The 13708-nt window shown below is 43.9% G+C and overlaps 1 protein-coding gene across 1 annotated transcript in view; it reads right to left on the bottom strand.

The window, feature by feature from the left end:
• LOC138964005 (uncharacterized) overlaps positions 1 to 8510 on the bottom strand; it is a 28796-nt gene extending 20286 nt beyond the window's left edge. Inside the window, exons 1-2 of the mRNA XM_070335879.1 lie at positions 8413 to 8510; positions 371 to 563 (exon numbers count right to left, since the gene is read on the bottom strand). Coding sequence (XP_070191980.1) covers positions 371 to 562 — 192 coding nt within the window. The 5' untranslated portion in view covers position 563; positions 8413 to 8510. The remainder of the gene's footprint in view (positions 1 to 370; positions 564 to 8412) is intronic.
• Between the last annotated feature and the right edge of the window lie 5198 nt (positions 8511 to 13708).

Below are 13708 nucleotides of genomic sequence, written 5' to 3'. Positions count from 1 at the left end.
GATTCCATACTTGGTCAGGGTTGACGGACCGCCAAAGGATCCAACAAGATTGGTAATTCTAAGGTTAGTATGAACATAATGTACACGCTTTTAATAGAGCCATTTTGGGACCAATTTTCTCTTTTGACATAACACACACACACACACACACACACACACACACACACACACACACACAAACACACATACACACACACACACGCGCGCGCGCGCGCATTTTAAATTTTGTTAAATTAATTGTTTTAATACAAAGCCGGGGTTTTCCGTCTCGCATGCCCCTAATGGCTTTGCCGTGAGGACGTAAAACTTAAAATTTCTCTCTCCCTTGAGCCATTTATTCCACATTAAGAAACTTGAAGCAAACACAAACCTCAGATTTTTTCTTGCCGTTGCTAGGCGGACTTATCCTGGTGACTTCATGTTCAACCACGGTCAGTCCGCAATCAGAAGATGATTTTGAGAATGGCGGTGTTTGACCGTTCGCCCACAACAACACCACCACCACTGCGACGACACATACCACCGCAACCTTCAGCAGCCGTTTTATTCCTGCGCGAACCATCCTGAAAACGAATAAGTAAATGAATAAATGAATACATTTATTGATTAATTATGACCCAATCAATCAATCAATCAATCAATCAATCGATCAAAATTTAAAACCAAATGTACATGCACTCACCAGAAAACCTCAATTAGAACAAATGAACAAGGACAAGTTTCGACTTTCGTCTTCATCAGCAAAACACAACAAGAAACTAAAAAGAAGAGTAGACAGAGAACGAAAATGAAGGGTTAAGGTTAACGTGACCTGACCCCCATCTTCCAATCAATCAATCAATCAAGATTAGAGTGCAATGAATATCATGCATACACATAAATAGGTCCCACTAAATAAAAACACTGAAGCGCATGAAATCTCGATGGAGAACTCGGAGCATATACAGACTGACTTTTAGGGTTTAACGTCCTCCTATATACCAGTTGGCCTATATTGTTACATGCATTTGTAATACGCTGAGGATATAGTGTGATACTTTGACTCGAACAAGCCCGCTGTGGCTGTCTTCTTCGACACGCCAGCATTGGGTTTGTTTCGTCAAAGTATCGAGGTACGATCATGATAATCAAAAACGAGAGATGGTGCATGCGTGTCTTCGTGCTTTTAAAGCCATGAGACTTTCGCTGTGAACTTGAGATCTTGTTCGTGCGCATGTGTACACACGGGGGTGTTCGGACACCGAAGAGAGTCTGCTTAAAGTTGACTCCGAAAAATAAATCTCCCCACTGAGCGACGTCCCTGCCCCAGCCTATACAGGCAGGGTGAGAAACGAAGGCAAAGCATCAAAAGGGCAATGAACTGTGGAGATCTTGTTGACAAAACCCCACACAGATAAGACTGCATTCTGATAATCATCGCTCCATGGCTATCGCCAGTTGTCTCTCTGACCGGACGCTTAAGTCCTACGCGAATCTATCAAAACAAGAATACATAGTTATCTCCCATATGTTGTTCGCGAGCAGTATTCGCGAGACGAAAATGATTGCAGATTGGCCGACTTCGACAGTGATCTCCGTTCTGTTCTTCACAGTTATGATAAAGACATCGTTCTAAGGTAAAAACAAGTCGAAAATTTGGGACTGCTGCCGGAAGGAGACCGTAATATATGGTTGCATCACTGTCAAAAAAATCGTCTGCTCCAGCGAGCGCCGAAACCAAACGGTTGATTATCACGTGACACTTTTGCCATATTTAGAGTTGTTTGCACAGTAAATACAGCCGCGAAAAATAGCTCGCTTGAAACTGTCTTACATATCAATTCCTTTGTAATTTAAAAATTACACAACGCAATGAAAACTCATTATCGACGATCGCGAATCTGCTTACATCCATAACACATTACGAAAAGATCTAAATATGACGTAAAAAATCGATTTCCTCGCCAGACAAGGAAAACCAAGGCATCCTGTCAGGGATAGAAATGAGACCCGAACGGAAGTAACTCATTTTTGACCTGAGTTCAGGATGAGATAGACTGCCAACGATTGTGTTGCAGCCCTTCGCAACGGGTAGCAATAATCTAGCACTTTGTCAAAAAACATCTTGACACAGAACTGAAAAACCCATGCAATTCTATACCCACTGATTGTGTGGGCTTGTTATGGCTTGCTGTGTGTGTGCTTTTGTTTCTTGTTGTTTCTTGTTGCGAGAACCCGGGGGGGGGGGGGGGAGGCATGTGGGACCAGGGACCGATTCAGGATCGCTCCTATTCTCTTTTTTGTTCTCGGCCTACCCTTTAAAAAAAACTGTTCACATGTAAGGTGTATCATAATAATTCAGCGGGCGGGGATGTAGCTCAGTCGGTAGCGCGCTGGATTTGTATCCAGTTGGCCGCTGTCAGCGTGAGTTCGTCCCCACGTTCGGCGAGAGATTTATTTCTCAGAGTCAACTTTGTGTGCAGACTCTCCTCGGTGTCCGAACACCCCCGTGTGTACACGCAAGCACAAGACCAAGTGCGCACGAAAAAGATCCTGTAATCCATGTCAGAGTTCGGTGGGTTATAGAAACACGAAAATACCCAGCATGCTTCCTCCGAAAACAGCGTATGGCTGCCTAAATGGCGGGGTAAAAATCGGTCATACACGTAAAATTCCACTCGTGCAAAAAACACGAGTGTACGTGGGAGTTTCAGCCCACGAACGCAGAAGAAGAAAAAAAAAAATTCAATGCAAAAAGAAACAGCTCTTATGAGGGACACCACCATCGTGACAAATGTGACACTTAGAAAATACATCTCATTGTAAAGAATGGTTCACTAGAGGTCGAATGTGACACTTAGAAAATACATCTCATTGTAAAGAATGGTTCACTAGAGGTCGAATGTGACACTTAGAAAATACATCTCATTGTAAAGAATGGTTCACTAGAGGTCGAATGTGACACTTAGAAAATACATCTCATTGTAAAGAATGGTTCACTAGAGGTCGAATGTGACACTTAGAAAATACATCTCATTGTAAAGAATGGTTCACTAGAGGTCGAATGTGACACTTAGAAAATACATCTCATTGTAAAGAATGGTTCACTAGAGGTCGAATGTGACACTTAGAAAATACATCTCATTGTAAAGAATGGTTCACTAGAGGTCGAATGTGACACTTAGAAAATACATCTCATTGTAAAGAATGGTTCACTAGAGGTCGAATGTGACACTTAGAAAATACATCTCATTGTAAAGAATGGTTCACTAGAGGTCGAATGTGACACTTAGAAAATACATCTCATTGTAAAGAATGGTTCACTAGAGGTCGAATGTGACACTTAGAAAATACATCTCATTGTAAAGAATGGTTCACTAGAGGTCGAATGTGACACTTAGAAAATACATCTCATTGTAAAGAATGGTTCACTAGAGGTCGAAAAGGGGAGGTTTTTTGGGGGTCAGTTTTGAACAGTTAAACGACAAAAAGCGCGAAGTTTCTTCAATGAACACGTCCATTTCTTTCAAAAATGTGAGGATATTGTGCCCAAATACAGGAGGCACTTCAAGCAAAATGTGTAAGCATTTCAAGCATTTGATCAGAAGATACGCCGGACCGGAATTATCTTTAAAAATCAGCCGGCCCATCTTTGTGAACTACAACCCCCCCCCCCCCCCAATTTAAAAAAAAATCATAACATACCATGTATACAGACACACACAAAAAGGTCTTTAAAAGAAAAGAAAAACAAGTCGCGTAAGGCGAAATTACTACATTTAGTCAAGCTGTGGAACTCACATTATGAAACTGAACGCACTGCATTTTTTCACAATGACCGTAGTCCGCCGCTCGTGCAAAACACAGTGAAACTGACGAGCCTGTTTAGCGCGGAAGTGGTTTCGCTGTGCTGTGCACATAGCACGCTTTTCTGTACCTCTCTTCGTTTTAACTTTCGGAGCGTGTTTTTAATCCAAACATATCATATCTATATGTTTTTGGAATCATGAACCGACAAGAAATAAGATGAAATTGTTTTTAAATCGATTTCGGAAATTTAATTTTGATCATAATTTTTATATTTTTAAAAGACATGACTGTCACTATCCGGTCAGTATCTATATATATATATATATATATACGACTAGTGTCTGTCTGTCTGTCTGTCTGTCTGTTCGCGATGCACGGCCAAAGTTCTCGGTGGATCTTTTTCAAATTTGGACACCGTATTCAGCTACACCCCGGACACAACCTCATCGATGAGATATTTCAACACGTGCTCTCAGCGCGCAGCGCTGTGCGCGCTGAACCGATTTTTGTTTTGTTTTGTTTTTTTGTTGTCGGGATCCACTACCAGTAACTCTTCCTTATCTTCTCCAGTGTTTTCAGCCGCGATTATCTCCATTCCTCCGTGTGGCGTCAATCCATATTCCCGTTACTACGTTACTATTTTTAGAAGGTCACTGCACGTTACTATTTTTAGAAGGTCTCCAGTGTTTTGCGCGTTTATCTCCTTTCCTTCGTGCGCCGGCGAAGCCGGCGTACACCCGGCTTTGCGTGGTATTCGGCTCTACTTCTTCCCGGCGAAGCCGGTACCCGGCGAAGCGGGTAATCATCTAGTCAAGTATATATGTGATCCTTACACCAGGATGCAAAACTAACACATGGCAGGTTCATGTGGATACTTGTTCTTTAAACCAATAAGGAAAGAAACATGAATCTGTTCTTATTATACAGATGATCACCAGGTGTGTGTACGTTTGCTCAGGACAGTGTCTAAAAAAATCGTTAGAACGACGAAAGGCAAGGTCGATTCAGTTTAGAGAGCTCGCCAACCTTTAAAGATTGAAAAAGAGAAATCTGTAAAGTATTCACACACGCGCGTGCATGCACCCACGTACGCACGCAAACACACACACACACACACACACACACACTCACACACACACACACACACACGCATACAAACACACACACTCTCACACACACACACACACACACACACACACACACACACACACACCTACAACACATTGAATCCAAAACGATTTTCCTAAATCGATTTTTCAGCCGTTCAATATCTCCATAATTTCAGAGGAAATAAACTCCCGTGTGATCGATCAAACAATTCACTCACAGAATCAAAAATAATCTTTTGTGGTCGGTTTTCCAACCGTCCAATAACTCTGAGCTTTCGGAGGAAACCAGCTCCCGTGAGAATCATCAAACAAGAAACGGATACTGTGCGTATTGATTTGACTGGTAGGGCGAAAGTTTGCCCGTTCATTGTATTGGATACTGTGCCATGTTTGCCAAGATATGTATAGAAAGAAACAGATTAGTTTTTTGATGTTGACTGAAAGGCTTCATCGCGGCATAATTATGCTTTCAACATCATTATATACGTGAACTGTTGAATAACCATGCATGAGAGCTGTCGAATTTTATAGGACGTTCAAGTATTTCGTTGAGAGCAAAAACCGACAGCGTTTTTGTACTCATGTATTTGACCATCTCAGTGCACTGTTTCTAAACAGGAAAATGTTTCAAGTATTATGTTCTGAGGAAAAAAACAAGACAGCGTTTTCAGGTTTTTTTTTATCATTTCAATTTATTTTTGTCATGTATGCTAATCCCAGTGCTCTATTTATAAACGGCCGGGGGGGGGGAGGGGGCGCAATAACTTAGCCTACAAAGTTCCTTTTTAAACACAGGTGTTTATCCAATTACGGCAGAGTGACACTTGCTATGACACACCCGTACAAGTCCACGCATCGACTTGTAATAAAATCCATAATTTCTTTTACACATTTTCGATGCCGGCAGAGTCACAAAAGCCCCGAACACATTATGAGCAGTCTCGTGTGTCCTAATTTTGCTATTGGAAAACTCAGGGGATCTTATTCTGCCTTACCTCCCACCGGAAAGATATGCTTGCCACGGTTTACAAAGACGGGCTTTTTTGGGTCGGACAAAGAGTACTAACAAAAACCACCGGTGGGAAGTACCTTCCACGCGCGCAGTCTCACTCTCAAGTTTTGTGAAGAAAATCCGGGGAGACTTGGAGAATACCGCCATATTAAAAAATCCCTTTTAAAAGAATATTGAATATCTTTGAAGAAGGCCTGGGGCGGGCCGAAAATTTGGATTTTTTAAAAAGATGCGACATTCTGGCTTGGTTTTGGACTTTTTATTGTGATGTATAAATAAGCTTTTAAAGCTTTAAAAAGTGTTCCAGCTTTCATTGCGTGGAGTGGTGCAGAGGATATATGTGTGTGTGTGTGTGTGTGTGTGTGTGTGTGTGTGTGTGTGTGTGAGTGTGTGTGTGTGTGTGTGTGTGTGTGATCAGCATGCGCAAATGAAAAGCAAACGAACAAGAGCGTGCACTCTATACGGTCAAACGGCACTACTAGTACGTTCCAGTGAATGAATACGGTGGAATAGGAAACGGAGAAACGAGATACGGATAAACGAGATACGGAGTAACGAGATACGGTCAACACGGTCCGTTGGGGTTAAGGTCAAAGGCGGCTTTTTGCCTTTGCTAAATTATACAGGCAACCAAGAGATTTGAATAACTTCGCGTGTGAATAGCAGGGCTGTTCTAACGCGTTTTGTCAAAATGTAAAAACTTTTTACAAAACGCAGGGGGCTCAAACACGCGTTTTGTCAAAATGTAATAACCCTAGAATTCTGGGCTATCATCCAGTTTCAGTTTTACAGCAAGCTGTTATACAGGGAATTGATTAATTAAAAAAAATGTAGCCAACGAGGTTGTCAATTGGTTGGTCAAGATGAAAGACATGTCTGAAGGTGCCGGCAACCGCCTGTGCCGACAAGTCGGCTTTCTTTGTTTCCGCTTTGATGTCCATTTAACTAAGCAAAATCAGGCTATCACACAAGGCAACACAAACACGCACACTAAAAAAAATATTCGTTCAGAAAATCTTTGTTTACATTTATATGACTTAAAATTATGTTCTCACTGACTCCCGCTGGAAACCCCTTTAAATGTGAAAAAGCAGACTATAAGATAAGCAAAACAATGCATCTTGCAGATTTTTTTTTTTTTGGTGGGGGGGGGGGGGGGGTGGCGACGATTCATGCCCACTGACAATGTAATGATCCTAAAGACTTTTGTTTGATTGTCCCTTTAATTGCAACAAACCAAACTATCAAGCAAACCAACACACAAAAACAAATATTGGTCTTCATTCAGGATATTTTAAATAATCGGGGTAAAAGGAAATAAATGACTTTTAATTGAACTGTGGATTTGCATGAGTAGCATACAAACAGACAGACACACAATTTGGAAATTATTTGATGGTGAAGATTCTAAGTTTTCTTGACTTCCAATTTCAAAGAAGATAAGGGGTCTTGTGGGCGCGCCACTCGTTTTGTCAAAACGTTTTTACAAAACGCGGGGCGCGCCCCGTGTTTTGTAACAAAGTGTGAAATGTTTTGACAAAACACGGGGCGCGCCCCGCGTTTTGTAAAAATGTTTTGACAAAACACGGGGCGCGCCCCGCGTTTTGTAAAATGTTTTACATTTTGACAAAACGCGTTACAACAAGGGCTGCTTTAACGATCCGGTGAAGTGCTTCGTACGATGTAAGATTTATCCAGGGACCAATTCAAATTTTTTCAAGACCAAAAATCCTATTTTGATCTTGTTCTAAGATTGAAGACCCGAAATAAACCTTAGAATGATCACTCCTCTGAAAATCAGTGAGAACAGATGATGCCGCAAGCACAATGAGGCTGAAAGGCAAAGTGCTTACATAAAAACAGGCGACAACAAGCATAATCAGTGCAGGTCTCAGAAAAATCTGAGAAAATCGTGTCCTAAAATGGCGTAATCTCAGTATCGCCGATTGTGAAACAGTACTCACGAACTAATGTTTGAGAATTATGAGCGTGAAACAGAACGGTTCATTCTCATCCTACCATACCACAACGCAACTCAACACAAAACAACACATTAGAATATTGCATTCCACGATATTCAGAAACTGATTGCTAACAACATCACCGTCACCACAACCACCACCAACAACAACAGAACAACAGGCAAACTTCTCAAAAAATGAAAGTGTTGCGAACGACCAGCTTTGCACGTTGAAATCACGCTGATGGCCATAACGGATTATATTGGCGACAGATTTGAAACACAATGCAACACAATACAACACAACGCATGAGAATATTTCATTCCACGAACAGTTCTTTCTTATGTTTCATTTTATCCCATTTATTTATTCTAACTGTCATCGACTATACCCACAGACTCAAGTAAAGACACAGATATCAATACACACAAACAAATCATACTGCAAGAAACAATCAAGACAATTATTTTTTTAAATAAAAAATGAAATAAAAATTGTACAGTGCAACAAAAGCGAAAAAATGGAGTGTGTGCGAACCTACCTGTAATACCACACCTATGTACTATCCGAGCAACAGCGGTCGTCTCTTTCCCTAGGACAGGACACGCTTCGCTAAGTGCGGCACACACCAGTGGCTTCTTTGCACACACACACACTTATCCGGCGGACAAAGGGACCGAGCTAAGTACTGAAACGAGTTGCCCAGAGCGGTTCGCCACGGGTCGCTCGCAGTGCGAATGACCAAAAGCCGTTTCTTTAGGGCAGTACAGGAAAGCGCTCGCGAAGCACTCGGCGAGCGGCTTTGGTATATGCTCGCCCACCGCCCGCCGCGTTATCCAAGATGGCGGCGGTGTTTACACTGCCGCGATGCCGTGTAGCGTGTTTCGATCTTCTCGGCGTGGTTTTCGACGTGACCCGAGGGATCCACCGATTTTCAAGGTTCAGGGACTACCCCAGCTAAATTTCCCATCATAACTACATTCTCTCTGACGATTTCACTGACCGAATCGTCTACTAGTTTAAGAAGTACAACTTTTTTCATATCTCGCAGCAATCGTGCTTTCTTCGTCGCCATCGTGAAGCGATTTGCCTCGTTGTGAGCCCGTTGCATAGACCAATCCAGAGCGACTTTTCTCTGAGCGGGCTATTGTGATTCTGAGCAACGCATGGCTGGACAGTGTCCGCGTCGAGTTGCCCATAGCGGTTCGCCACGGGTCGTTCGCAGTGCGAATGACAAAATGCCGTTTCTTAGGGCAGTGCAGGAAAGCGCTCGCAAAGCACTCGGCGAGCGGCTTTGGTATATGCTCGCCCACCGCCCGCCGCGTTATCCAAGATGGCGGCGGTGTTTACACTGCGATGCCGTGTAGCGTGTTTCGATCTTCTCGGCGTGGTTTTCGACGTGACCCGAGGGATCCACCGCTTTTCAAGGTTCAGGGACTACCCCAGCTAATTTTCCCATCATAACTACATTCTCTCTGACGATTTCACTGACCGAATCGTCTACTAGTCACTTTAAGAAGTACAATTTTTTTCATATCTCGCAGCAATCGTGCTTTCTTCGTCGCCATCGTGAAGCGATTTGCCTCGTTGTGAGCCCGTTGCATAGACCAATCCAGAGCGACTTTTCTCTGAGCGGGCTATTGTGATTCTGAGCAACGCATGGCTGGACAGTGTCCGCGTCGAGTTGCCCATAGCGGTTCGCCACGGGTCGTTCGCAGTGCGAATGACAAAATGCCGTTTCTTAGGGCAGTGCAGGAAAGCGCTCGCAAAGCACTCGGCGAGCGGCTTTGGTATATGCTCGCCCACCGCCCGCCGCGTTATCCAAGATGGCGGCGGTGTTTACACTGCGATGCCGTGTAGCGTGTTTCGATCTTCTCGGCGTGGTTTTCGACGTGACCCGAGGGATCCACCGCTTTTCAAGGTTCAGGGACTACCCCAGCTAAATTTCCCATCATAACTACATTCTCTCTGACGATTTCACTGACCCGGCGAATCGTCTACTAGTCACTTTAAGAAGTACAACTTTTTTCATATCTCGCAGCAATCGTGCTTTCTTCGTCGCCATCGTGAAGCGATTTGCCTCGTTGTGAGCCCGTTGCATAGACCAATCCAGAGCGACTTTTCTCTGAGCGGGCTATTGTGATTCTGAGCAACGCATGGCTGGCACACGCACAGTGAGAGAGAGTCACCAGTTGGCGCAAACACTCGCACAACTTGTAACTATACTATACAGTTTATGGGCGAAACCAACTTTATGGTGTGCCATTTGGCTTTACCGGCTTAGAACATCGGGTTCATGGAGAACGTTTTGAAAACAATTATGTTTGGATTCCGGGCTAACTAGTCTAACTAACTAATATCGGGGTTGCGCACGCGTCGCGTGGCGAGATGCAGGGCTGGACCTGCACATGTACAGGCGCTGGGGGGGGGGGGGGGGCTTGTTGTTGTGGTTTTTGTTTTCCCCCAAAACGCCATTGTCATTTAGCATTTGAAATGGGGTAGGCCGTTGGGTCTATCCTTTAAGAAAAAAAGGTACATTTGCCGGGGACCCTGGAACCCTCCACCACCTCCCACCGCCCCCCCCCCCCCCCCACCAAGATCCGAGCTCAAACACTTGTGGTGACCTTCACCTTCAAGAAAAGAAACAATTTCGTATTATTTAACTTTGACGTTGATGGGCCATCCAATACCCTACTCCGAGCTTAAACTCCAATATAAATACAAAATCAATGTCCTCAGGACAGTCGGTTTTAACCCCTCGTCGCATTGCGGCTTTATCAAGCTACGTAACTGCTTACAACGTAACTGCTTACACTGCTTTGAGTCTTCACAATCGATATTTAGCAAGGATGTCGGGGTGTGGGGGGGGGGGGGGGGGGGGAAGGTTGGGGGGTCTTCGACGCATGTGTCGAACATAGTGATAAAAAAAAACCAAGTTTGGGCATTTTTCTGGAGGTTTTCGGAAGGAAAAGTCAAGGCAGTCTTTAGTGTCACTCACCTTTGCCCCGCCGTCAACATATCAAGTTCTCTGCAGACAATGACGGCACAGAAAGATGTTGGCGATTTTAAAAGAAGTTTTGGCGTTTTGCCTACTACAAACGTTAAACGACATATCTGTATAGCTACATTTACGGCTGAGACATAGGCCGAGTATCGCAGTAGATACAGTAGATATTTCGACGCTGGGCCGAGGGTGTGAATGTCATCACTGATGTTTATAGATCACTCAGGCGAGAGAAAATGCGTTTCATGCTTCGTCGATCCGAATATTTTGACTGTAACATCCGAGTGGCCCGCGATAATTGTCCATGTGAAACGGAGCACGATCTGTCACAGTTTAGATTGGTTGGGGGCAGCGGCCTGGCCTAGCTGACCAGCCACAATGGGCAAGCTTCCCGTTGGGTTCAAATCAGCACATATCCAACGACACAGGCACACGACTGGTCAATGGTGTGGCCGTTTTAAATCATTAAAGCATAAAAGACCAAGCAAGCAACCTACCAACAACGAAACACACACACAGACACACAAAAACGCACGGGCACACACACATATATACACGCGTGCGCGCGCGCACACACAAACAAACAAATCTTTGACACCCCCCCCACACACACACACACATTTGAAATGGGTATTTTGGGCCTCGCCTGGAGAAAAAAGGTACACGTTTGTCGGGTAAGGGGTGGTTGGGGCTGCTTCCAGAACCCAGTACCCCCCCTTAACTCCAGCCCTGTACATATACACACACACACACACACACACACACACACACACACACACACACCTCGATAACATGATGATATAGTAGGACATTCTCAAATGGCACACTATTACACCATTTTGCACCTTTGGACAAAAACATGTCCGGGCCACCTAACCCTGCTTGGTTTTTTATGCCTTCGACTATGTCCCATCGGAATTCGGTTGAACCCTGGGGAGAACTGTTTCTCTGCGGCACAGGAGCTTGTATCAAATTCACCAGTAGTATTCGTACAGGAAGGGTAGAGGAGTAGATCGACCGGGGCTTTGATACAAGCTCCTGTGCTCTGCGGGATGTTTGCCCAGCACAGCTAGACAAGTTTCTGGTGCTTAAAAGGTTATTCTCCAAAATTGAGTCTAGTCCTCGAAAGAATAATCCCTCAAGTGAGAGAGGCGTGTTTGACCCTCTTGAGCATATATATATCCAGGGCTCCCCACGGACGCCCCATCTAGAGGGTCCCGGGACCCCCACTTTCAATTTTTAGAGGGTCCATGGACCCCCTCAGCGCATTTTTAGAGGGTCCCAAGAGTCCAGGGGACCCCAAACCCTCGTGTACTGACAATACATTGTGATCACTTATGGTGTGATATGAAGTGTCTTTTTGTCGTGGGAATGTTCCAAGAGAACATTTAAACAATACCGTATTTTGTTGCATTAAAACACGCGTTCGCACACACACACACACACACACACACACACACACACACACACACACATACATACACACACACACACACACACACACACACACACACACACACACACACACACGCACACACACACACATACACATACGCCCGAAGTGCGTCCCGGGACCCGCTCTTTTTAGGTTTAGTCCGTCCCGGGACCCCCTCCACATATTTCTAGTACGTGTTCTCGGCTTCTAGTGCGTATAGGACGCAGGGACGCGCACATTGGGAAGCCCTTAAAGGCTGACATAGTCCTATTTAATTAGTTTAATAACTTCCAGGGTGTGCCTGCCGGCATAGCAACCCGCTTTACCCCCCTCTCTCTCTCTCATCCCCAACCTCCACTCTCTCTCTTCTTGGATCGTAGGCCTTTGCAAAAGTAGGCCTATAGAATCGAAACCTAGAACTTGCTGCTCGACGACACTGCATGTGGTGGCCACACGTGCTTTGCGTGGATCTTGAGATTCTTATGTTGGTTCGCTGCACCGAGATTTATAATGGAGAGATTCGAAGGGAGGTATGGAAATAGTAAAAACCTAAAATTTAGATCAGCGCATATTTTGACCATTAATTGTTTATTTTTAGTAGAAACGGCACCCTTTTTATAACCTCTGGTAGAGAAGTTGTGACCTCGTTTTTTGACATTACGCAAACTTACGTTTTACTAAAAATAGCCGCTCCCCTTCAAGGCCGCTCTCGGTGTCACGCTCTTTCCAAATCGGTCTATTTTTTGTGAGTGAACTCTGTTACGTGAAGAATTCTGAGTCTCTGCATCCAACGAACTTAGAATTCAGTTGGTGTGTCGAGCTGGTAGGCGAACGGTCGTCCCTTGAAGTTGAATTGTCTGAAGAACCCACTGAAGAATTCGCCGAGAGTAGCAAGAACTTAGAAGAACACACCGAAGATGAAGAAGAAGAATCTCCAGAAGTTATGAAGACTCAGAAGTTATCTCCGTAAACCCGAAGTCTCACAGGCCAGGAATAGGTAAACTTTTACTTTTTACGTTTAGTTTAGCCTTGCAGCCTAGAAATAAAATCCAGTTTTATTAGGCTAGTCTCGAATTGACAGAAAATAGGCTAGAATTTAGTGGTAGAACAGTGTCAAATTGTGGTCAGCATCTTTAGGAATGATGAAAACAAAGGTGTTGAATTTTCTATTGTTTTTGTGCCTTGTAGCGCATAAGTTATGATTTGACTTGTTTTTCAACTAAGTTTGGCACAAGAATGCTTGGCTTCTCTCAAAGTATAAAACCTTGGAATTGGCATAAGAAAAGTTCTGAATTCTCAATTGACCTTTTGAACTTAAAACCCTTTTGAGTCAAGTTTTTTTTATAGAAACTTTTTTTTTTTTTTTTTTTCTTTGTGATAAATTGTTATTCCTTTTTT

This window comes from Littorina saxatilis, linkage group LG4 (genome assembly GCF_037325665.1).
Source record: "Littorina saxatilis isolate snail1 linkage group LG4, US_GU_Lsax_2.0, whole genome shotgun sequence".
Classification (NCBI taxonomy): domain Eukaryota; kingdom Metazoa; phylum Mollusca; class Gastropoda; order Littorinimorpha; family Littorinidae; genus Littorina; species Littorina saxatilis.
The sequence above is the reverse complement of the archived record's forward strand: the minus strand, read 5'-3'. Positions and strand labels throughout refer to the sequence as shown.